We start from the raw sequence: 24,077 nt of genomic DNA, 5'->3' as shown, positions 1-24,077 counted from the left end.
ATTAGATGGTATCGTGACTTAAGTACTGTGATAATATTGTATGGTTGGGCCTCTGGTGATTCCCGCCCCTACTACTTGTGCTCCTTATACTTGGTCTAGAATTGGCTAATGAATTCGTATTATTAATCAAATTCCTGTCAATATATATCTGTGATATACACATGCATGTTTATGAATGTTTCCCTTGAACAGTAAGCCCTTAACTTTGAAAGAAGAGTTGAGGCAAGTAGCATAAAAATTACTTGGCGAGTAGCTACAAATGGTATGAGGTAAGTATTTTGTCTTTTTTTCTGGAGTGGGAATGTCATGGACCATATAGTTAGTCTGAATCTATTATAATTTTTTTAAGAACTGATCACAAACAAGATTATATTTCACTGAGAATAATATCTCAGATATATTTGCTATATTTCTACACTGTTATGATCCGCTCTCTCTTAATATTGTCACCTGAGAACATCACTGCCCCCCATATTGCTGCTGCTGTCCTACTTATATTTGACGGACCTGTTCTTCATGCTGCGGAGACATAACTCACACACTCTTACTGCCATCACAACAAATCCCCTTCGGTCTCTGTGCCACTTGAAATACAAAGAGAAGGATGATGTATGTTTTTATGCTGTTTTTGTGAATTTATTTTCACCTTCTGGCTGTTTATAGACAGAGTAATTTATAAATCATATTAACCTACATTGTCATTATAATGGTGATAAAAGCTCATATATTCTGGGTGTATAGATATCGGTTTCCAAGCTTGTTTGTATGGTGTTAGCTCAGGTTTCATGTCTTGTTCCAGTAACTGGATCTGATGGCAGCCAAGCCAAAACTCAATCCTGCCAAAATTACAAGGAAATGTCAGTGAACTTGTAACCTTCCTGCTATCTTTGTCTCTCTCTCACTCTCTCTTCCGCCTGTTGACACATTTTCAGTGTTAGTGTTAATTTCATGACTCACACTCTGCATGCTTAGTCCTGATGCTTGATGTGAGTACTCTTACACCGATGGGAGTGATGAGAGGAAGAGAGAGAGAGGTGGTGAGAAAGATGAAGAGGAGGAGAGAGATATGATCCAAGCGGAGGGAGCCAAATAAAACCTGATTATGTGGAAAGGAATGCACCCTTCTTACGGTCTCCTTTCTCTCTCTCTCCCTCTGTCCTGTCCTCTTTCTCCTTCACATTTAAAAGATGTTGGCAGTGGCTCAGCCAATGGCCTGTGGTTATTTGTTTATGTTCAATTTGTTAAAGGGCTGGCCCCTTCCCCCCCTTTTCAAAGAAGCCATTTACAATTCTATTCATGTCTACCTGCCTCATTCAGACAGCGACACATAGTTATGGACCAAGAGCCTGGTTTTCACTACGTGCTTTCACAAAGTGTTAACACAGTTATTTTAATGCCATTCAGAGAGGAGAAGACATTATTACATTACTTTCTATAATGGTGTATAAAGGAGTGAAGGGAGGTGTAGTATTAAATTGATGAAGGTAGAGGTGGTGGTTGAGTAATCTGTATTATACTCCTCATAGGTGAATGGACACATGTAGGGCTAAAGCAAACACACACCCTTAAGTGTAATAATAAAAAAAAAAAACCTAACAAATGTGCGTGTTGCAGCTGAAACAGATCTGTGGGGGATTCTCAAGCAGCTGCTGGGGTTCGCAATGCAGCAAGACGAATGACAGAGAGGAAGAGGGTGGGGTTAGAGATGGATAGAGAGTGAGGAAGAGGCCCCGTAGAGTAAGAAGAGAGGAAAGGAGAGCAGAAGAAGCTTACAAGAAAGAAACAAGGCAGGGATACTACCAACCAACTGCTCATCTGGGCCGAATGAAACTCACTTTTTAAAAATGATAAACCATCGCGACCCAATTAACAATAGGCCTTATCCTTATCGAAGAATGAGTCTGTGCGTAAATGAACGTCCCGGACCATTTTTACTGTCATTTCCGCATCACCTTATATTATCTTGAATAGGAATCACAACTTTGTTTTATGCATGTGTTATTGAAAACATATGTTAGATACTATAAATAAGACCCAATAAATGTATTAATTATTAACAGGCTCTCGTGTTTTTTCTCTTATCAGTAAAACAAACTGAATGTACGCTAGCCTTTCATATTAAGGCCCTGACACACCAGTTTGGGGCCGTCGGTGAACGTCTGTCAGCTCTAGTTTTTGCAGTGTGTCCCGCACCATCGGCTCTAGTATGCCTGTGTCGTAGGTTTTTTTCGGCCGATTCAGCATGTTGAATTGGCGGTGACGCCCCGTTGGTGAGAGAAATCACTCTGATTAGCAGTTCAGCTTAAACGAATCAGTGCACGAGAAGAGAAACAGAAGTGAAGAAGGCAAGCCAACGAGTAAATTCAAAATCAAAAACACAGAAGGCTCTACTTATTTTTCATCTTCATCTCATCTGATCATTCCAACACACGGATATGAAGCTAAGTGGTGAGTGACAGTGGTGTGAAAATGATCGGCAAACGCCGCTTCTTTTCATTTATGTGTGGAGAGTTATTTCATCTCACAGAACTTGCGCAGAACTTGCATTGTAGTTGTCCGTCGGTTGTAATCTTTGTGGTGTGTTTGAGTGCAACTTTTTGGCCAAGACACGGTTGACGTGAGTTGAAGCAACAGGCAGCCTTCATCATGGCTAGGTCTCTGATGTCATTTTGGTGTGTCTGGACCTTCAGTCCCACTAGCCTCGGGTATTCAGTATTATATGTTGCAGGTGATTCTTCAGGCTTCTGAATTTCTTTGGTGCTCCTGCCCCTGACAATTTCCATAACCCCTCATGGCATGGACTGATCTACTGATCTAGACTACTGGACCGGGCCGCATTCACAGATTTGATATCTTAAATGATGTATAATCTCTGGCATAATTGATAGTCACACATAATTTGAAATGTCACACTTTAGATGCTGTAATTAAACTCTTTCATTATACAGGGTTGGCGTTTGGAGGAGTATATTTAAAGGTGACATCTGTTCCAGAGCCGAAGATCCGACAACATGCAAGCACTAACTGCACAACTTTGTGAAATTCACTATAATGACAATGTAGGCGTTGAGAGGAGGGGGATCAGATGGAGTGTGAGCGAGCAAGTCGGTGAGCGAGCGAGAGATTGAGAAGCCTGAAATCTGCAATATCATTTCTGCTGCTATCTTGAGTTCGCCGGGCTCGACAGAAAAAGTGAGACCATGAATAAATGAGTCTCAGTACGTGTGATTGAAAATGCAGAAGATGAATTTTACAAGAGGAAAAAGACACATGAAGTGAAGCGGGGAATATAAAAGTCAAATGAAGAGAATGACAGAGCAGAAATACAGCTATACAATATGACATTTCAATTTAGTTTCACTACAGGAGGCAATTCACACAGACTGTACACACACCCTGTATAGACAAACACACAGAGAGATATAACACACACGTTCACACAATCGTACATATACAAGAGGATATGAATAAATACTGTCAAACAAAAAAGTTTGAACAGTGTTTTTGTATCAACTTCCTCTGATTTATTGCTGCGCTTAATCCGTGCCACAATATACACCATTGTGTGTAGACAGTACAACACGTAGTCGCAAGCAAGAGTAGAACAGTATTTCACCTATGCAACATTATTTCCTGTTACTGCAGATCTAGTAAGAACAAAATATATTGTCTTTGAAATATGAGCAATAGTCAAAACAACAAGGTTTGATCGGCTTTCACAGAACTGTAGTTAAAGTGAAATATAAGCAGTAACGTATCCAGTAACACAGAATATTTTGAAATAATCCTGCAGGTCAAATATGTAAAGAATGAGCCACAGCAGGACCCGGTCTATCTGTTGGTGACTGTATGGCTGCTGTAATATGAGTGAAACCAGGCTACTGGGTTAGCGCTGCCTGCAGGGAAAACTCACACACAGTTGTGGAGGTATTGATTACGGTTCACATGGTGAGAATACATCTCTTTATGCAAGGACACAATGTACTCTGACACAGTTAAGAATGACAGACAAGTATCCAGTATACAATACGATTTAGACTCCATGGTATGCACTTTAGGTATGGTATGTGTATTGTGAGATACTGTATGCAGCGACACTGCAAATGAGTGTAATCAAGCCCTGCGGTGGAAACACATATTTTCCCAGCCATCACGAGTACAAAACCCTGTCTGTCTGTAACTTTCTCTTTGTTTTCTTGTCTCTTTTTCTTTTTAATTAAATTCTTTTGTGGAGTTTTGACTTACAAGTTCACGTTTATACCAGCTGTTGGGTAACAGATAGAGGACATTAAAGGGCAACTTTGGTATTTTTCAATGTGGGACCTATTTTTTGTGTCTAACTGACTAATAGGGATAATAATTTCTGAAATTGGTCCAGCATTGAGGGAGAGAGCTGTAGACGGCAGCCGATCTCGGGCTGCAATGTGGTGCTATTGGGGCAAGCTGGCACTGTTGTTTACGTCCATTAGAAGTGCTTGTTTTTGCCATGACAGGCTCTGATTGTCTTTGTTTCGCGGCGGCTGGTTACAGCGTTATCCCTAAATACTGGACCAATTTCAGAAATAGTTGACCCCATTAGTCAGTTAGACACAAAAACAGGGAGAAATAGGGCACCGGTTGAAAAATACCAAAGTTACCCTTTAGGTTAAGACCCTTGGCTGCATATCAGATCAACGTTTAGTGTTATTTCAAATTGGCATGCGAGTATAGATAACAAATGGATTATTTGCAAACTAATAATGAGTCAGTAATGAGTCAGTGAACATGCCTCACAATTGGAGTTTCATCCATGTAGGCCGATATTAGCCAATGCTTAGCTTGGTGAAAAGAGACGTACCCAACACACAGAATCTCCTGCGTCAGTATGCTGAGCAGGCCCGGCTAGCATCTGACTGACAGCAGATCAAACCCTGATGATCAATACACCACCTGGCCATCCATCCATCTATCCATCTATCAAATCACTACCAGACCCCTGGGACAGCAAGTGACAGAGGGATCAATGAGGAAGTGAGGTCTGATTAAAAACTGAGACAGGAAGGGGAGAGAGAGGCACACTCAAAGTTTTTCTACAAAACTTTAACCATTATATAAATCCCCGGTGTATTTGCAGCTCAGAGCAGATGAAGAAGAAGTGCAACAGAGCTTCAGTAGGATGTTTGGAGTTTAATGGAGGTTTTCATTTCCTCTATTAAAAGGTTACAGAAAGGGGTACTTGGTGTGAGCTGAACCGAAACAATGCAACTAGACAATGGCTGCTAATTAGCCTGACAGACAGGAGGGAAAACACTGAACCATGAAAAGAGTTATTGACCAAGGTCTTTGGAATATAAATGCACTTTGCAAAGAGATGCAAACAAATCACCCACACAGTGGACGAGGCATTCAAAGCCTCTACTGTTCCCAAACAGGCTTTTAGTCTTTTCTCCTAAATGGACGCATGAATTCATTAAATCCTGCATGAAAAGTGCTGCCATTTTCACATGTTTGTCGTACTTCACAGCTGTTGTAAAGTGCCAGCAACAGGCACATTGTAGAAAAGCGCAAGCACTTTAGTAGCTTAACAGAATATGCAGCATTGGAACCAATACACAACAGGACACGGGCGATACCGTGTTCAACATGTAATGAGTCTTTTCATTTTAACCACAATGTTTTATTTTGTGGTATTATTCCATTAGCACAACAAGCGGAGCAGCAGTGTTGTGGTTTGAAGTCACCTGGGTGCCGACACAGGACGTTGGCACCAAGACGACTCCTTTCTTTCACTCACAGTTCTCGTTTACTTGGAAAAAAGGATTTGAGCCAGCTGTGTGTTTTTTTGTGTGTCACATTGTTATGACACTGTGGAGAATACGATTTGTACCTGTTGAAACGGTTTGTGCAAGCGTTAAACTTCCTTTATGGCTGCACTGTAACCCTGAGGCGGAGGCAACATTTATGTGTGAAATTGCCTTGTAAACTTGCTACATGCACTGTTCAGTGTCCTCACAGCTAGAACAAGTGAGCGCTAGAATGATGTTAAAGGAACAGTGTGTAGCATTTAGGGGATCTATTGGCTGAAATGGAATATTAACAAGTATGTTTTCTTTAGTGCATAATCACATGATAATAAGAAACGTCATGTTTTTGTTAGCTTAGAATGAGCCGTTCATATCTACATAGGGAGCTACAGTAGCCCAGAATGGACGAACCAAACACTGGCTCTAGATAGGGCGTTTTCGCGTTGGCCACAGTAGTTCTCCTACACGCTTGGCACACAGGAGAAGTTTCAGTTGGTTGCAATCTGCAACCTCAACGGTGATGCCGACAAATCCTACACACTGCTCCTTTAAGTCACTTTCATCATTAATAGTGGTGTAACAAATTATCCAAATTGATCTCACAGGAAGGTGTATAAATAGCACAACATTACAGTGACATCCCGCATGTCATGAGTACACATTTTAGCCTTTTTGCGTGTCATTTGTGTGCCGTTTCTCAGGTGTCATTTGTACGCCACTCAACAAAACTATGGTAATGTGATAATGCAGTTATGTTTAGGTAACAAAACAACTTCGTTAGGTCTCTGGTGAACTGCCTGTGTTTGTTGGACCCGTCCACCTCCCCTTCCGCCTGCCATGAGCAGTCTTTCTCACTTTGTTTTCCACATCACTAGCTTTACATTGCATCAGACTACATGGCGTACAAATGACACACCAATTGCAAGAACAGTGTTGTCAATTGCACACTTTTGCCTTGCGCATTGATATGTCATTCATACGCATTTTCATGCGACCGGACTGAAATATCACAACGCAAACAATTACAAATAAAAAATGTGATGATACTGGAGCTAAAACTTATGTTAAACCTCTATTTTCTCTTAATTTTAAGTTTCAGGTTCAGGTTTGTAGCCCTTTGAGGTAATTTCCAGTCAGTTTGGTGAATCAACAGTCAGTGTGGTGCAATGCCATAACTCCCACTATGAGTGGGAGTGTGCGTGTGCATATCTGTGCTGTTTATGAAAGAGGAGGAAGAGGGAGAGAAAAGGGGAGAAGGTGGAGGCAGTGATCCAGAAATGACCCCTTGTGACAGCTTTTCTATTCAGTCTGCACATCACAGGACAATCAGCGACCTAATTAATAGAACGGAGGGAGAATGAGGGAGTAAAAGAGAGAAAAACAGAGAGAAACAGAGAGGGAAGAGATGCTGGAGAAAAAAAAGATGTGTTGACTTGAACTGAAAGCTAGTGAGAAAAACAAAGGAGAAAATGGAGATCAAAGAAACAAAAAAACTGCAAAGAGAGGAAGGGAATGAGAGGATCTAAAGAGCTAGTGGAGAAAATCAATGATTAAATCAGGCAAGGCCCAAATAAAACATGAGCAGCAGAGTAGAAAGAGAGTAAAGTAAGAAAATGGAAAGAGGGATGGTAGCAGGGGGTAGTGAGGAGGAGTGAAGAGGTTTACACACTGGCCTTGAGCAACATTAGAAAACGCTGGCTCAGATTGCGGGGCAGAAAGAGAGAGAGAGAAAGGTTGGGGGCAACAGTGCTGTTGCAAGCAATTTAGTTTATCCACTTTGAAAAGAGGAAGACAGGGTCTGGACACTAATTATGCATAACAAGACAGACAGACGGACAGCAGAGCTTTGCCCAGACCTCCAGCACTGGTGGTCAAGGGAGATAACAGGACAGACGAAAGGAGAGTGACAGCAAATTAAGGAGGGAGGGGAGACAGAAAGTAAGAGAGTTAAGTATTTTATTTAATAAGAATCAGGGCACACGGAGGCCACAGGGGTGACGCTTTGTTTCCAACTACCACAAAGACCTAGAAGCAGTCCAATTTCCTGTCTGCAGCTCTTACAAGGCCAGCAGTAAAGTAAAGCAACGAAGTAAAGGAAAGAGAAAAAGAGACTGCTGGATCCCAAAGTCAGACTAAATGACAGAGACTGTATCCTGTTGGTCACACTGAATCTAAATGATACATGAAAGAGTCAGATAGTTGAATCAGTCTGACACAGTGCAGTCTGTGCAACTGTTGTGACTGAGAAGGTTATTAAGGGTCATTTTTTAGTAGGGCTGCATGATTTTGAAAAAATATCGAATTGCGATTATTTTGACTGATATTGCAATTGTGATATAATTTGCGACATTGGAGGGAATGATAATTTTTACATCATTATTCTCATTTAAACACATTAAAATGATTATGGTGTGATTTTTGCAAGGATCTGTACCAAACAAAGATGTTTTCTTAAGTCTGTAGAATATGATGTGTAGGCCAGGACACACATTTCGCCTTTAACAAATATTGCGCCTTCTGCGATTTCAAAATCTCAGTAGGCCATAATGCGATGATGATAAAATTTAAATTAATTGTGCAGCCTTACATTTCAATGGAATTGCTTCTTAATACATTAAATATTGTCGTTTCGCCATGCAGTTACGTTGTTAAATACCAGCCCGTTTGTGCAATACGAATGCCTTTCTTGCTTTTGGCGTGTCATTTGTACGCCACGTAGTCTGTACTGAGTCCAACGTAAACGCATCTGTCCAAATATGCCACGCTCAGAGCTAGTGATGTAGAATAAAAAAAGGAAAAAAGGCCGCTCGTGTGTCCAACAAAAACACAACTTTTAACCAGGAGACCATTGTTCAAAACCAGCGTTTTCTTTTGTAAGTTATGTTAATGATGTTTGTCACGTTTTTCAGACACACTTGTGATACGTTTTCCATTTATGTTACATTGTTTCCGTATGTATTTTACTTAGTTTACGCACTCAATTTAAGCCCAACCGTGGTTTTGTTGCCTCAACCTAACTGCAGACGTTACCGTTGCGTGGCGTACAAATGACACACAAAAAGGCTAGAATGCGTCCTCATGTCCTGCTATTTATACACTTTCCTGTGAGACCGGGTTGTGAATACAGTACAATCTCTCATTTCAGCTTTGATGATGACAAATGTGTGTTTTTGAGTGTACATCCACTGATGAGCATTGACACACATGTGTTTTGATGTTATATATACAAGTGCATGAAGAAATATCTCTGCAGATCCATGTCTACATCTTCAATTTACTGTGTTCTGCAGAGCACTGACACACTTACTTCTACATTATTTGCAGAAAGGACACTTAACGGCTGAGCAAGTCGGCATGTTGTCTGTTCTGCTCTCTGTTCTATCGTGCTAAGAATGATGAAAGAGGCACCAGGCAGAAAGAGAAGTTGTGTGGAAATTAACAGCTAAAAGTGATGGCAAAGCAAAGTGTTAAGAGGGGTGTCATCAAAAAAGGAAGAGCCAGAAGAGATCACCCACGCACACACTGAGATGGTAGCAATAGTAAACACGGTGTTACGGTTAGGAAATGATTGTGGTCGTGCTTGTTCATGTCAATTAGAAGATGTTTTGTTGCCTCCTCCCCGACTTAGTCACTCTGTAACAACGTCACCTGGCTTCCTTCTTTGTTCCCGTCATTATTCCTCCGGTTTTGTCACTTGAACGTAATTTTTAGGCAATTGCTGAAACAACTGATGCCGTCATTCTTCCTGGGTGGTTAGTCTCATTAATTTCTTTCAAGCACACTCAGACACTTTCTGTCCCAGCAACAAGCAGATGCTCCTGGCAGAAGGTGACCTTTGTCCACTACCAGACGGTCTGGACACACTCACATAGGGATATAGAGACTCAAAGCCTGCTCAAAGTCAGAATAAAAGTCATGTAAAGTTACAGAATAACTAGTTCAATAGAAACGGCAGAAATAACTACCATGAAACCACCTTCCTCAGCTTCCTCTCAGACTCCAGCCTGGCATGTCACATCCACTGCAGCTGTCTTCTTCCAAATGCTAATTCATCTCACAACACTGCCTCAAGCTCAAAATGTAACGTAATGTAAAATTCTCATATCAGCAGTATACGAATGTTGCTATGAAACGATTTCAAACACCTTTTGTGGAGTTTGTAACTTGTTAAACATTGCAAGTCTGTTCTGCATAACATAGAAGAATCATCCCTGGGACACACACACGACTGGCTGAGGTGATCAAATGCCGATGAAAATCAGAGACTTGTTTCTGTGTGTGATGATGCTCTGTAATCTGGAGTTTAGAGATGATGAGGGTGAAATAGCGGGGCAGTTAAGCTGAACAGTTGTGCATTTTGCAATAAAAGCAACACATTTAGCACAGATATAGGTTTATATGTTGCAGCCATTTATAAAAAGGGTCGCTAAATAGGCGCTAAATATTTCTAGATGTTGCAGAAAACTGATTTTATGACTCTTGATGATTTCCAAAGTGTGTTCAAGCTGATTAGATCAGATGTCAGAAGATCACAGACATGTTTTTTTTACCTCTTTATTTTTTAAGGGTACTTTTTTAAAAGCTTTTAACCTGAGAAAAACGTGAAAACCAAATAGAATGAGCATGGTCACTAAATGGTCAATAAATCCATCTGTTGATCGTGAAATCTGTTCAATCCTGAACTTTATCTAGAGATATCTCTGCCAATTTTACTGCTAATGAAAAGATACCAATGGAAAGCTGAAGATCTTGCGGTTCTAATGGTGTATTGGTTGTCATTGTGTCATGAAGGCAAGGGAGTGAAGTTTGACCCTGAAGTGACCTTGCTCATTTTATCTGGTTTTCATGTTTTTCTCAGGTTAAAAGCTTTTAACATAAAATCTGTCCCAAATATGTCACTTTTATCGCAAAATGCACAATTGTTATGAATATTTCAGCTTAGCTGCCCCACTAAAATGAGAGGAAGAGGGAAGTGGAAAGATGGGGTGGTCGACACAACACAGGAAGTACGAGAGTATTAATGCAAAAAAAAAAAAAATGCTGTAAGAAGGTTGAGGGAATGTGTTAATGTAAATGTACAGTAGTTACATGCATAAACATTAAACTGGGGAATTGGACAGTACAACAGCCCTGAGTGAGAGCCAGTTATGTATACGGTTTAAAGTCATTGCTAGTCAGTGAGATCTGGGAGAAAGGCAATTCGTATGTGTGATGGAGAGAGAGAAAGAGAGAGAGAACGAGAGAGAGAGAGAGAGAGAGAGAGAGAGAGAGAGAGAGAGAGAGAGAGAGAGAGAGAGGGTCTCGGGGTGAACGAGTGATGCCTCTGTTCATTAGCAGTCCTTCCTTATAGCCGGATAGTTACAGGATAATCATGTCTGCTTGGTGGCGGTGTGTCCTTGACTGTCATTGGCGGGACTCTGCTGGGCCTTGTCTCTATTCCAGTCTGTGTGTGTGTGTTTGTATGAAAGTCTTTCAAAACTTTAATTAAACAACTAAGCCACACACATTGGTGCCAAAAAGCTGAGAGGCTGCAATGCTTGTGCTCTTCCAAATGAACAACATGTAATTCCCTTCCTTCCCAATCAGACTATTGTTGGACGCATTTCCAATCCTCTGGGAATTTTGATGTATAACGGAGACAATAGAAACAGCAACGAGTGCCAGATACTGCTTTAAATATATATTTTAACGGCATTTAGTGGTAGCTGACAGTGTGAAGCACTAAGCGGAATTAACAAGGAAACACAACAATGGTTGCAGCTACATGCACCGTGTCCCATTTCCACCAGGATGCCTTGCTGTTTTTCCTTATTGATACCATCCATTGATTACTCTGCTTCAACAGAGTTGGAATGATTTTGCAACTCCACAGTATTGGGTTGACTGGCTGCTTTACTCAAGGGTATTTTAGAGACTTCTGCAGCATTGTGATCGATGATATTTTCCACACAGCTGCATAACTGCACAGCTACTGTTTTTTCATGTGATCACAAGTTGTTGTTTTTTTAATTCTCGAAATTAACTATTAAAATGCAATGTTTAACTGCATTTTAGATCTTCAGTTAACACAATTTAATGTTTTTTTCAGGATCTGCCAACACCATGCTAATCTATTTGAGAAAGGCAGCCGCAGTGCAGACCCCACACGCGTGACCATATCGTCCTGACCGTATCATTCGTTCCTGTTTCCATCTGAACAGAGAACTGATTTGGAAGTGAGGCCTGATGAGTGTCACCTGCACTAATGGGCCCCGTCACTCACAATCACAGGCCAAATGGCTCAGCCATTAATAAATTAGATAAAAAGGTACTGCTTGGTTTATCTGTCTCTGTCGTTCGTCTGTTCTCTCTCTTTGTCTACCTCTTATCTTCTCCTTGTTTTCTCTGTTCTGTTTCCCTTTCGTCTCTCTTCAGACTCTGCATTCCTTCTGCTGCTCTTATCTCTTTCCAAACTCACGTTCCTTCACGTCCATCAATCCATTAATGTTTTCCTTGTGTCATTCTTTTTCTTTCTACTGTCATCACTCACACTCAGCATGCTTGCTTCCCATAACAACCTTCTTTAGATGTACTCAAAGTCAATATACTATCAATAAAACAAACAATGAAGCAATGAATACCAATTGATTTTTGCTTTAGGCTACATGTGCTACAGCTAGTTAACCCACATGCTATACTCCTCCTACAGGTCGTGGTAGAAATGCTGCTGTACTCATTTTACTGTAATATGCAGTAGTCTATTACTATATATATGTTGCTATAGCAAGATACTGTACTTGTGAGATTTTATGTACCACTCTGCTCTAAATGTCTTACTGGTCTCAGTGTTATACTCCACCCTCGAACACTATAACACCATGTATCCATTAACACCATGTATCCTGAACAGGATCCAATTCATGCAGAAATGAATAATAATATTTACTGTTTTTTTTGTTTGTTTTTTTACACTAATCGCAAATCTTTATACCGTGATACTAAATCACAGCTTTGGCAGTCAAACCAGTTGGTTTGGCAAAAAGTCAAGCCGATTGATACACAGTGGAACAAACTTGTATTACTACTATCTGGGTTGCAAACATTACATGCCATGGCAATAGGTTGAGAGCTGACATGATGTGTTTTGCACCAGAATGCAACCATTATAATATTAAAATCAGCTTGTCTTATGAATTGCTATTAAAGAGGAGAGACTGAATCATCACACTATGTGAAATTAAGCTTTCTGTGATATCACATGTTCATTTCAAAACCCAAATATGTGTAATTCTGTGAGTACAAACATCTCCCCAAATCCTCAGAAATATTTTTAAGCTGTACTTGTACATTGCATATTTTAATGATGTGTAATTGTTGAAGCAGGAAAGACCACAAAAGATGGAACACTAATTTTAGCTTTCCATACTTCTGTATGACATATGATGACTGCGGTCTCAAATGAAATTTCAAAAAGCCTTTAACCGTGACAGCTGAGAAAAGGTCTGGGTCAATAGCAGACATCACAGAAGAAGGACACACTGCCAGCCCCGTCCTCTGATCACGAGAAAAACGGTAAATCTAAAAAGACAGCTTGTCATAATGTGCCATCACATCACATCATACCAGATGGTTCACAATGTGGCATCACATATCGCAAGGTTTCCATGGCTGTCAGCGGGGCTATCAGTCAGATGTGTTGGCTTTTAATGTGGCCAGAAAGTTTACCGTGTTGGTTTGGGATTGTCCAAACGTCACATGCCTGCAGGCGTTCACACATGCTGCTCCACGTGTGCCAAAAGCATAAAACATACGCAGAAATACACAGAACTGGTTGGTCAAGCTCTACAAATCATACAGTCTTTGCTCCCATCTGCAAAAGAGATCTGACAGAAGTGGAATTCATTATAGTGCGGTTCTTAGATTCTTAGATATTAATAATTGAATTTAATTATTAATCGATGCAACAAGATCAATAGTCTTGCTATTCATCCTGCTAACTTTGAAAACTTGGCATAAGACAAGTTCATGTAATCCCTTGCCTGATTTTCAGTTCATCTTTAAGAGAAAAAATACTGATAACAATCCTTCTATCCTTTTCCGAGATGCTTATCTTGATCAGAGTCACAGTGGCAACAAGAGAGAGCAGAGCAGCTTAAACACACTCGGCAACATCCCCCGGCTACTCATGGGGATTCCCCAAAAATACTTGCTGGGAGATGTAGTCTATCCAGCATGTTCTACAACTGCCCCCGTTCAGCCTGGAAACCCTTCAAATTAAAAACAACATGCCGTCTAATTATCTAATACATATATTACTAATTGTTAGGACGGAGTAGACCTGTCTCTGCCTTCAGTCATGTTTTAATCACACTTATAGTCAAAGATACTGATGCAAATTAAACCAACATGTCCTCCAAACTTAAAAATAAAATAGGTGGTTTTTCATTGCTCATATACTAAAGATATAAATGACTTATTTTGATTTTCTACTGCTATGGTTAAGGTTCATTCAGGTTTAAGCAACAAAAAGTTTTGGTTAAAGGGACAGTATGTAACATTTGGTGGCATCTAGCGGCGAGGTTGCAGATTGCAACCTCTCCCGTATGCCAAGCGTGTAGGAGAACTAGGGTGGCCGACGTGAAAACGCAAATGGCTCTCTCTAGAGCCAGTTGTTGTAAGAGCGTATCATTTGGAGAATAGTAGAGTGTGTGTACGTTGGAAGTGAGTGGTGAAGCACGAGAGAGAGAGAGAGCGGCGGCGAATGTGTGTGAGCGAACAAGTGAGCTAGTAGAGCAGAAGACAGAGTTAGTTTAGCTCTGAGAATATATCAAGTGAATGTTCAGTGGAAGTTGCAGTTTGTGCAGAAATAAATGCTGCAGCTCCTCAAGACCAACAGAGGTTTCCTGTGTCTTGTTTACCAGCGGCTGAGTGGAGTAACGCTCTGGAGCGAGTAACGATAAAGACTCCGGCCCAAACAGGAAAAGTTAACAGTGGTTTGTCCATTCTGGGCTACTGTAGAAACATCGCAGCCGGCTCCGTGAAGAGAGGAGCCGCTCCCTATGTAGATATAAACGGCTCATTCCAAGGTAACGAAAACTGTTAATTTTACATGATTATACCCTAAAGAAAACATACTTATTAAGATTATAATGCATTTCACACGGGCCCTTTAAGGATACGGAAAGACTGTGGTCATCATGGTTAAAAGAAACCGACTCTGACAGGAAACAGGATGCGAAAAGTCATCTCTCATGTCAAATGCACGCACTTTGTAAGCCTAACTACCAACTATGACCTCCTCCCTAAGAGGGTTTGAGGTGCCATAACAACATCAGTGACGTGGCATCAAGTGATACTGCAGACAGGGTATCAACATTTAGTGGTGGAGGAATGCAGCTGCTCAGTGTGATTTACAGATACTGTGGATAAATTCTGCATGAAACGACACCGCGATATGAACCATTTAAATCATAACATTGCCGACTGAGAAGGACAACACTACCTCATGCATACTGCATGAACAACAGCATGAATACATTATACACAAACTGATGTTGACCTTTTAGACAAACTTCCACTAACTCAGTGAGTTGAAAGAGTGTTGATATAGTCATCATGAGGAAGTGTTCATGTTGCAGTGACAGGGATGTTGCCTCTGCTTCGCAGTCTGCACTGCGGCTCGGCTGGTTGATTTTCACATCGTGCTCTTGCACAAACAACAGCAAACATGCCCTTTGTACGCTCTCTGTTTCTTGCTGGTTCCCTTTTTAATCCCCTTTTTTCTTTGTTCTTTGTTTCAACTTTCTCTGTTATTGTTCTCTCCTGTCTCGATTCCCCCCCACCGCCCCTCTCTGCATCACTTCTCCCCCATCACAGTTCTTTAATCAGACCATGAAATGACTGCCGAGACTCATCACTGTTCATCTGAAGTGCTAATGTGGAAGGAGGGAGAAGAGGCGGATGGAAGCGGGAAGAGATGCAAAGGAGAGGGAGAGCAAGATGTAGACAAGCAAGAGGGGTAAGAGAGAGGACATGAAGCAATGCATGAAAGAGAATTCTAGAAAAAGATGAGAGATGAACAAACGTACAAGCAGCAGAGTGCTGGGGAGTGATGGATGATAAATAAAAGCAAGAGATGTGCTCTAAACAAGAGCATATATAAAACAGACGATGGGTGGGCATGGAAAAGAGAGATGAGGGTGACATGATGACATTTTTTTGTGGCTTATGTCTGACCTGCAAACTCCACTTCTGCAGCCGCAACAACACACACAAACAAAACGGTCTCGATGAAAACCCAGGGAGGATGTGTGTTCACTGAGATCACAGAGATCAAACGATACAAGCAGAAGATGAAGAAAACACACAGAGAAAGAGCAGACAAGCAGATTAGAGGCAGAGAGCTCAGATGATTCCTCTGACCTGCTAGAAACCCTAAGGAGAAAGAAGTAACATCTCTCCATGCGAGGACAAAATGAGGTGTAAATTATTGATTATTTTTCTTGCAGCGGCTCGGCGAATCTGGGCCATCATACAGATTCCACTTATATTCAGGATTCTTTAAGGTTCTCTGCTGGTTAAGGTCTGGTGTATGTAGGGTATGTAGTGTTTGGGCTTCGAATTACCTCTTACTGAATGTGAGGGGATGTCAGACTAAAATAATGAAGATATTGTTCCAAAACAGCAGACAGACAAAGTTACAGATGTGTTTTTTAGTTGTCCGTCTCAAGCATGTCTGGCGGAAGAACTACGCTCCTATTTTAATGAATACAGCTCTCTACACAGGCTGCGGTAACGCCTGAACACATTCTGAAGGAGGACCGAAGCTGCCGCTCTGCTAACGTTCTGCTCATTCATACGCCTCCTCTATAGACATGGCGTCAGCAACTAGTGAACATAGTGGAGCACTTAACAGCTGAAGAGCCAGATACTTCCCTCAGGAGTTGTTGGAGACCAAAAACAGAGCTAAAGGGACCGAACATTGGACTTAATGTAGGTAGCCAGAGACATGACTCCAAATGAATGCTAATGTTGCTCCCTATCAGCTGGATATGTAAACTGCTTGCCAACAGGTTCACCATTGCAACTTTATAAGGTGGTAATACGTCAGTGGTTGTGTTTACAGCTTGTTCCAAAGTCCCCACGGGACCAAAAATCAGTTGATGCTGCTTTTTATAAAACATGGTTAAATCGGTTGCTCACCGTCAGTCACATTTGAGTCCCAAAATGTTCTGAGGGATTCACATGGAGGAGCATTTGTCTGTGCACATTAGATTAGATTCAACTTTATTGTCGTTGCACATAGTACAAGTACAAGGAAATGCAGCTTTGCATCTAACCAGAATGCAAACTAGTGAAGTGCTGATTAAGCCAATATATACAAACAATGATATATGTGGTGTATGTACAGTACGTAGTAGGCATATACTTATATACAGGTTGTAGTTAAGGTACAAAGGATTGACGTGTTATATTCTGATGAATAAGAGCTTATCTATAAATTGCATACTAATGATATATTGATTAAACTTTTTTGTATAACAGTATTAAAAAGAATAAATGGTATATACAGGTGGAGTTACATAGCGAGGACAATATATCCACAGACAGCTGCTGTTAATATCATCAAGGATGTTTGACTGATTTAGATAGATATTATATCAGATATTAATTTCCTGTCTTTTACTCAAGTCTATAAAAAGTATTGTTTACAGCCTCCTCCCACTCTTTCTCCTATTGATCATGCTATTGCTGTCTTTGTTACTCTGGAGCTGAACATCTAGGCCAACACACAAACACACACACATTCACACACACACACACACACACACACACACACGTATCCTACCAGGTGCTCAGCGCACCAGTTCAATCTGTCTTTGCTACGTGCCAAATTCATTTCAGCACCTGCCTTGGCCATGCTGTGTCTTTCCCTAATATATTACCGTACTCATATTTGTGTGTGTGTGTGTGTGTGTTTTCAAGTGTGTGTGAACCCAGGCAGCAGGGGAGAGCAAACTAATAAATCCTCTCCTACAACGTCTTGCAATAATGAGACACTTCTCACCTCTCCTCACACACACGCACAAACACGCACACACCTCTGCAGAGCGACCCTGGGGAGTTCTGGGATTCCTCCCTCTCCTCGCTATGGCAACACAACTCTCCTCCTGAACATTTTTTCCCACAACTGGACACCCCGGCACTCAAATAACTGAGCTTCTATGGATCGTAAATCTAATTACGAAAAATGTGCAACATATCTTCATCCAGCTAAAGAGAGAGAAGTCCTCTCTAATGTGAAAATGAGATAAGGAGACGTTTACAAAAGACCTCCAGTAGACTGAGGAGATGTTAATCAGTGAGAAGGTTAAATAGCAGTTATTAGTTTCACATTATCTCTATCTACCACAAGAGGAAAAACTCCTTCCAACAGGAAAATGAGATAAGCTCTGCACAGACACAGAGGAAAAGAGGAAGTACCTGCAGATTACACTCTGTTTTTCTGTGGAAACCAATACTGTAGCATCGACTGGCTGCAGCTTCCAGTGAATTTCAATGCAGCGGCTGCTTCCTCATGCAGTAGTTTAGAGCTTCCAGAGTATTTCATCCAAGGAAAAGACACACACTCCCTGTAAACAACCATCTATGCTGCTCAGCACAATAGACTCGATGTTACAACAGATCAATTATGTATACAGACCGGCCAAGTTGCTCTCATATCAGCAGCTGTAAGCAGACCTATTATCACAAACAGCACTAAAACAAGGTGAAATCAAATGGAGCCAAAGTGTCTATGTGCCGTATATAAAATATTTACCTACTAGCTATCTAATCTTTTTAATTTTAGCCTTCTGAAAAGATCTCTTGAACATTATCCTCACTGTCAGCAATGTCATTAACTCCATTGTAATCAGAAGCAGCAGCATCATCTCCATTAACCATCCGTTACTGTGAGTTATGACTATGCTATGACCATATTGTTTAGTTTCTCATTCTGTATTTACTTGCATGATCTTTTTCTTTTCATACATATTTATTTAGCATTATTACACAGCTTTGTTGAATACTCGATTGTGATTGGTCAATCATGGCGCTCTACAGTCCTGTATTTCTTAACAGCAGGCCGCTGCTTTGGACGCAGTTCTGATGTCGGACGCCTGAGGACCATTTTTGTGTCAAATTATTGATCTCTTAAGTAAGTAGCCATGTAATAAGTGAGATAATGTACAACGAGCTGGTCATTGTTGCAAAATAAACCCCGTCAGGGAAGGGTGGACCCCTGTATCGCCATGTCAGGGTTTATTTTGCAACAATGACCGGCTCGCTGTACATTATCCCTTACTTCAGCCTGAGACTTAAGATTTTCAATACAAACGACTGCTTCTCTGTAATTGTAGTGCATATGATAAATAAAGAACTTGAAATTGTAGTGGGCAATGATAAAATCCTCTATCACAGTATATCATGTCATCATTTATCCTCTGTCTGTCTCTAGTCAAGTCAGCACACTGACTCACTGACAGCTGTTGTTGCCTGTTGGGCTGCAGTTTGCCATGTTATGATTTGAGCATATTTTTATGGTAAATGCAGTACCTGTGAGGGTTTCTGGACAAAATGTATCATTGTTTTGTGTGGTTAATTGATTTCCAATAATTAATATAAACATACATTTGCTTAAAGCAGCATATTTGCCCACTCCCATGTTGATAAGAGTATTAAATATATGAAAAATCTCCCTTTAAGGTACATTTCCAACAGAAAAATTGAATTTGTGATTAATCGTCACTAAATATTTTAATCGATTGACAGCCCTAGTTAAAACACAATGCATTTTTATTCAAATACACGACTAAACACATAACTGCAACACCTACCTGTCACTGTGTGGAGAAAATGATAAACAGTGAAAAGAAATCACCTCTTCCTGGAATAGAAAATGGTGTGACTGCTACCAGAAAATCTTTTATACGCCGCTGTTCAAAGGGAAGTGCACAAATGAGACAGCATTTTCTAAAAAAAGAGAAGTGCTTTGTATTGCCCGTGAAAGACGCGGTAGGCAGCGAACGTATTGCATTTCACCCAGTGTGAATATTTTAAGAGCACTTCTCTATTGGTACAATGAAATGTTACACTGTGCCAACGGCAGTAAAATGACTCTTGAAACCTGTGGAGTCAAGTTAAAAGACAAACAATCTGAAGCTGGAATAGTGACGCAAACTGTTGCGCAGAATAATCTGCAACAGTTATTTCTCTACTATGAAGTGGAGCTGACGTCTATTTGACTTCGTTGCTATGCAAAGCAGTGGTATTGTAGACTGTATCAAATTTCCCAAAGGACAGTCCCAGGAATTTATGAGATATGTGTCACATGTAACACCTAGGGACCTCAGTTAGACTGTAACGAACCAATTATCTCAGCGTACAGGACGTCAGTAGGAGTCAAACAAAAGACTGTGTGGCAATAAAACCAAATTACTACATCTGTAAAAACTTTCCATCTGTAAAACCTTAAATATAAATTGGAAAATCTTTTAAATTCTTGTGAAAGCAGACAATAAACCTTTACCTCTATTTTATCATTTAACCAAGGGTCCTTAAACGCCAAAATAATACATTAAAATTAGAAGAACAAATCAGTTTATAGAAATGCACCTTATCCAATGACTCATCGGGGATTTTTATACTGTTTACATACAAGCAAGTAATTGAGTAAATTATCTTATACTGTCTTCTACTGTACATCTGCAGTTGAACACTGCCACCAAGTGGACAGAATAGTGAAGTACAGGCTGCATCCACTGATTTTACTGCAGCGTTGTTGCTGCTATAGTTGTGACTCATTATGGCTGTTACATTTTTGTAAAATGGATCAAACACACAGTCCACAAGACACAGTGTAACTTGTCTTATATTGAAAAATTGAGGATGAAAATTTGGCACATTTTCTTCTACTTATTTGCACATGTATTACTGAAAACTATAGTTTACTGCACCAGTGTCTAAAAACAAAGACTAAACAAAGAATTCATAAATAATGACATACCTTTTTTTCATCATGGTAGGAATTGGGACTGAGTTTCAAACCATTATTTATTTTACATACAACTTCTAAACTGTGGCATAACCCACAGACTACAGGAATGCTGGGGCAACAACTGCCCACATGTGCACAACTGGACTGTAAAACGAATACAGAGGCACAGGGGAAGCTGCCAAGTACTTTCTGTCGTTTCTGTCTGTACCACAATTAACCTGCCGCTCACTTCATGTGCTGCAGTGCTGATATTAATCTAGACGTACTGTATATCCAGCATGACATGCAAAATTAAGTGTGTCAAAGACTGACAGTTGAGTCACTGGGGTTATAAATTCCAGTTAAATTAGACACTTATTAAAGGATACAAACACACAGACACACTTTAAAAACTTACCCAGTAGCAACTCTTGGCTGTCTTATTTGGCCTTTTGATGAACCGTGGCCCACTTTTCTTTTTAACGATGCCACCATAACCTGCAAAGAATAAAAGCATGCATGACTCATCTCAGTCTGTGTGAGATTCTGCAGAGCAATGACTTCCTATCCAAGCTGCTAAAACTGAAGGTGCTGCTAAATACACAATATATTTGTTGAGACAAACACCTGTATATTGTGAGTTGTACCTTGGTTCGGGATAATGCACTGACATGCTCGTCTTATTCTAGGTTTTCAATTTGTTATTCACCAGAGCACTTTTATTTACTTTCAACATTGCAAATTTAAAAAAGGGAAGAAAATGGAAAATGTAGCTTTGATTTTCAACAAGACATTGTTCTGCAAACCTTTCAAAAGCCTCAACAACAAGACTCTGTTGTGTGGTTTAGAGAAGTAGCTTCTCTGAAGCTCCCAAACCACTTTAAAAACAGCGGGTCAATATTGGGACGAAAACACAAACACTCCCTGTGATAAAACTTGTAGGAGAGAGCAGATAAGTGGTGTAATTTATGAAACCCATCTATTATTTAGGAACCCAAATACATTGAGAGACACATGAAAACAATTGTGAAGTGGCACAGAGGGGACGGCTTACAGAGTTGACATGAGGTGAAAGACTTTATCCAGCAAAATGCACAATAAACTGAAATATGGAACGGAAACTTTCCCTTAAAACTGTAATAACTCTTTTTTTTTGGTCACTTGAGGGCAGAGGAAATGAGGCAAAAGTGAGCATGGCTCACTGCTTGACCCCTGCTAAAGTAGGGCCAAAGGTTTTGCCTTGTTGGAACTAATGGAAATAGTCTATTGAGCACAATCTAGCTTGTTATTAGCTCTCCTTCCTCAAGTCCAAGGTGCCCAATTTTGGGCACCTTGGACTTCTAACCCCAAAAGGCACAACTAGACCACACTGTCAAACATCAAACCAAATTTAAAGGTCCTAGGTTAAATAGTTTCCAAGTTCTGCTCCTTAAAAGAAAGTGTGACACGCGAACGGACGGAAGGAAGGACATGCGGAGCGCTATATACCCCCCGAATATGTTGTCGCGCGGGTATAACAAGTGAGCAAACATTAACATCACCCTAGGGCTGCATAATTAATTGAATATTAATCGCGATCACGATTTTGGCTTCCCACAATTAAATGACCATGATCGCCTGCGATATTGACGTTTAAAATGCGTGCTCCGCTCATAGAAAACTGCTGAATAAATCAAGTGCTTCCTAAACTAACAGCTAGAGATGCACCGTCAATCAGCAGTCGGTCGAAGCTGGCTGGTTTTGAGCAGTCTCATGTACTGTATATACACGAGGGCCGGAGAGCTAAGCAGTGAGCTGAAACTATCTATAAAGCTCAGTAAAGCCGAGGGAAGCAGCAGATTCAATTCTCTGTAGGTTCACCAGGACAAGCGACCACACTTCACCTTGTCATTTTGATACATTGCTATTATAAAAATACCAATTATAGCCGCTTTAAATGTACTTATAATTCATCCAATTCACCTATACATGATGCCGTTATAAGGGATATAGTCTATATTGGGGTTTCACGATGATCTACCGTACTTTTGGTGTAAAGGAAATCTAATGGACGTCACATTCTGTGTAGCTCCTTAACTAAGATCATTAAGATCATTAACCAACACTCGAGTGTTAAATGAACATTATTAATGCCAGGTCAACTCGATACCACTCAACAATGCAGAAACCCAGTTTGTGGAGCTCTAACTCAGAGGCAGGACCCCGGCTCTGTCCCCTCCTGTGTCCTGGTTGGCCTCGGTCCACTGGACCTGACCTGGATTTACAAAGACTCTCTGTCTGGCAGAATACAAAGAGAATAAAACCCGGGAAGAGGAAATATGATGAGTTGGCATAAATTATACTTTATTCCACTTGGTTGAGCAGGGCAGCGTTATTAGGGCTTCACTAGAGCCACATAGTATGCATCCATCATACTCTGAGCTGACCATTTAGCTGATTGTAGAAGTGTCTCCTGATTGTTGTTGTAAAATACATAAAAGCAGGGAAATACTAACTTATAAACTGGCCATCCGCCAGAGTACATCAGTGAACTTTTAACTCCTTACTGTCCAAAAAGGGCCTCTCAGATCTGCTGGTTCAGGTCTGCTAGCTGTTCCAGAGTCCAGATTAAGGTCAAAGTGTGATCAAGCGTTTGCTGTACCGGCACCTCAGCTTTGGAACCATCTTCCAGTTAGTATTCAACTTGCTGACTCTGTTTCTCCTTTTAAATCCCGTCTTAAAATACATTTTGCTTGTGTTTTCATCTAACAACTAGTCTTATTTGTTTACATAATACAGCTCTGTTGCACACCCACCTGCTTTTAAGTTTATTTTAATGCTTACACTTGTTCTACCTTTTGGATGATTTATTTGTGACTTCCTTTTATATAGTCTTTTAGCTGTGTGCTTGTATTTCGCTGTCCTTGAGTTTTCTTTTGTATTTTATCTCTTTTTATGCAGTCTACGGAGAAGCACTTTGAGCTCCCAGCTTGAAAAGTGCTACACAAATACAATTATTATTATTATGTACATAAACAAGTTTGTTATCAGTCAGTATGCTCCAGGAATGCCTGCAGGTAGCTGAATGGATATGACAGTAACACCACATTACAGTAAAAGGTTGGTTTCATTCCATTTAGGAAAACAAACAAACACTATCTCTCTAACCTCTAGTGGTATCCAGCCCTGCAGACAGTTTTGGATTAATGTACCCAGTGTTTTAAACATCTGTCTCTGAGATTTCTGCCATTCTGTTTGAATGTAACCATTGGTTTTACTGTTAAATCTGTATTGTATGTGGAGGTTTGGTTCAGATTACA

The 24,077-nt window shown here is 40.5% G+C and overlaps 1 protein-coding gene across 4 annotated transcripts in view; it reads right to left on the bottom strand.

Moving 5' to 3' along the window:
- Positions 1-24,077, bottom strand: part of rab11fip4b (RAB11 family interacting protein 4 (class II) b) — a 66,756-nt gene that overhangs the window by 33,452 nt on the left and 9,227 nt on the right. For 2 of the 4 annotated variants that reach the window (XM_074630445.1, XM_074630446.1), the window contains exon 3: positions 21,197-21,276. In XM_074630445.1, coding sequence (XP_074486546.1) covers positions 21,197-21,276 — 80 coding nt within the window. Of the gene's footprint in view, positions 1-2,135; positions 2,253-19,639; positions 19,794-21,196; positions 21,277-24,077 lie in introns of those variants that run through there. The other 2 variants (XM_074630449.1, XM_074630450.1) reach the window with 2 other exon arrangements.

Source organism: Sebastes fasciatus, chromosome 3, assembly GCF_043250625.1.
Source record: "Sebastes fasciatus isolate fSebFas1 chromosome 3, fSebFas1.pri, whole genome shotgun sequence".
NCBI classification, from domain to species: domain Eukaryota; kingdom Metazoa; phylum Chordata; class Actinopteri; order Perciformes; family Sebastidae; genus Sebastes; species Sebastes fasciatus.
Note: the sequence above shows the minus strand (reverse complement) of the source record. Positions and strands in the feature narration are given on the sequence as shown.